The sequence below is a fragment of the Arachis ipaensis genome, chromosome B03 (genome assembly GCF_000816755.2).
Source record: "Arachis ipaensis cultivar K30076 chromosome B03, Araip1.1, whole genome shotgun sequence".
In the NCBI taxonomy this organism is placed as follows: Eukaryota; Viridiplantae; Streptophyta; class Magnoliopsida; order Fabales; family Fabaceae; genus Arachis; species Arachis ipaensis.
This window is the reverse complement of record NC_029787.2, coordinates 133,460,318-133,462,235: the sequence shown is the minus strand read 5'-3', so window position 1 is coordinate 133,462,235 and position 1,918 is coordinate 133,460,318. Positions and strand designations below refer to the sequence as shown.

Here is a 1,918-nt window from a genome sequence, read left to right as displayed (position 1 = left end):
TCACTAAATATTGAAATATAATGAAAAACAAAGTCACAATATTTATCTCATTTCTTTCCAAAATAAATATCTGGAGTTTACCTTTACATCCTTCTCCTCTGCCATAAACTCCATATAGAAAAAGTGAAACTGAAACCTCGCCATTTGAATTTAGAAGACTCTATGAGCAGGTTCTAACAGTGGAGCAGCCACAAATGGGTTCTTCTACGTCTCTAGCTCTTGTTTTGTTCCTTGTGTTTGCTGGTGAAATAATGACGACATCAGAGGGAATTCGAAGAAGCAACACACAAAACAACAAGGGACAGCGCATGGTAGCACCAATGGAAGAAGATGAATTATTGGCATTGTTTGAAGTGATGAGTGGTCTTCTGGAAGATCCTGAATGGGCCCAGGCACATCCACAGCCATGCACAGATACCCCATGGCCTGGTCTTCAGTGTGAAGTATCCACCACTGACCCACCAATCTTTCATGTCACAAAGATTCACGTTGGTCCTGATATACTTTCACCACCTTGCAAAAAATCCGCTTACCTATCACAATCCTTGCTTAAACTCAATTATCTCAAAACCCTTTCACTCTTCAACTGTTTTGTTGCTTCTTCACAAGTCATCACTCTACCAAACACACTCTTTGGCACTTTCTCTTCATTGGAACACCTTGCTTTGGAAAACAATCCATCTCTTTCTGGTGAGATACCTACGAGTTTGGGAGATGTTGGTTCTCTTAGGGTCCTGAGTTTGTCACAGAACAGCTTACAAGGTAACATCCCAAGCCTTGGTGGTTTGGTTTGTCTTGAACAACTTGACCTTAGTTACAACAACTTGAATGGTTCAATCCCCATGGAAATTGGAAAACTGAAGAAGATGACCATTCTGGACCTGAGTTGGAATTCAATTGAAGGGGCTATTCCTCATTCTATAGGACAACTTCAACTCCTTCAGAAGATGGATTTGCACTCTAACATGCTTGTTGGGAACATTCCTCATGATTTGGGAAATCTCAAGAGGTTAGTGTTGCTTGATCTGAGTCATAATTTCATTGAAGGGCCTATTCCTGAAACTTTGTCAGGTATGGAGGTTTTGGAGTATTTAATCATTGATAACAACCCCATTAAAGAAAGGGTACCACTGTTCATAGGGAAGCTTAATAAGCTCAAATCATTGAGCTTGTCAGGGTGTGAATTGAATGGTCCTTTACCAAACTTCTTTTTTTCATTGAAGAATCTTACAGCTATTTCCTTAGGTAACAACAGACTCAGTGGGCCAGTTCCTAAAGTTTTGGGGTTACTCCCAAACTTAGATCAATTGAATATAAGCTACAATAATCTAAGTGGGGTTCTAGAACTTCCTGAATACTTCATCACAAAGCTTGGTAAAAGGTTGGATGTGAGAGGAAACAATGAGCTATGCACAAGTGATGATGATGATCAACCAAATAGGAAGAAAAACTTGTCTTCATACTTGGGAATCCCCTCTTGTTTGACCATGGTGCCTAGGACTTCAAATTCTTTTGCTGGTGGACCGGTTGAAAACCCTTCAGGGATAAAGCCATCTTGGTATAACAACATCATAAGTTCCTGTCCATCATTGTTACAGGGGGATCTACGTGTCATCCTATTTACTTTGGTTTTGAATTTGGTTTGGTTACCTGTTCTCTCAGCTTCTTTTATTTAGATTAATGAAATTCAAAAGCTTTAGTTAAGTAGTACATATAGACAAAGTCACAACTAATGAGAATATGACTTATTAAGGTGTGACTTAGCTCGTAATAAGAACAATATAAGTGACATTAGTTAAGCACTTTAAGAATTTCTCTTAACAATTAATACAAGTTAATTCCATGTATAATGATTTACTACATATATATATAGATATATGTATTTGGAAATATGCATGGAAAAGCTATTTCATATATA

At 38.0% G+C, this 1,918-nt stretch overlaps 1 protein-coding gene across 1 annotated transcript; it reads left to right on the top strand.

Annotated features, from left to right (window-relative positions):
• On the top strand, positions 39-1,847 carry LOC107632051 (receptor-like protein kinase). The gene has a single exon (XM_016335689.2). It carries the CDS (start codon positions 195-197, stop codon positions 1,674-1,676), a length of 1,482 nt encoding a protein of 493 aa, XP_016191175.1. The 5' UTR covers positions 39-194; the 3' UTR covers positions 1,677-1,847.

Coding starts and splice junctions, on each gene's coding strand:
- LOC107632051 (XM_016335689.2), top strand. CDS start 195: ATGGGTTCTTCTACGTCTCTAGCTCTTGTTTTGTTCCTTGTGTTTGCT.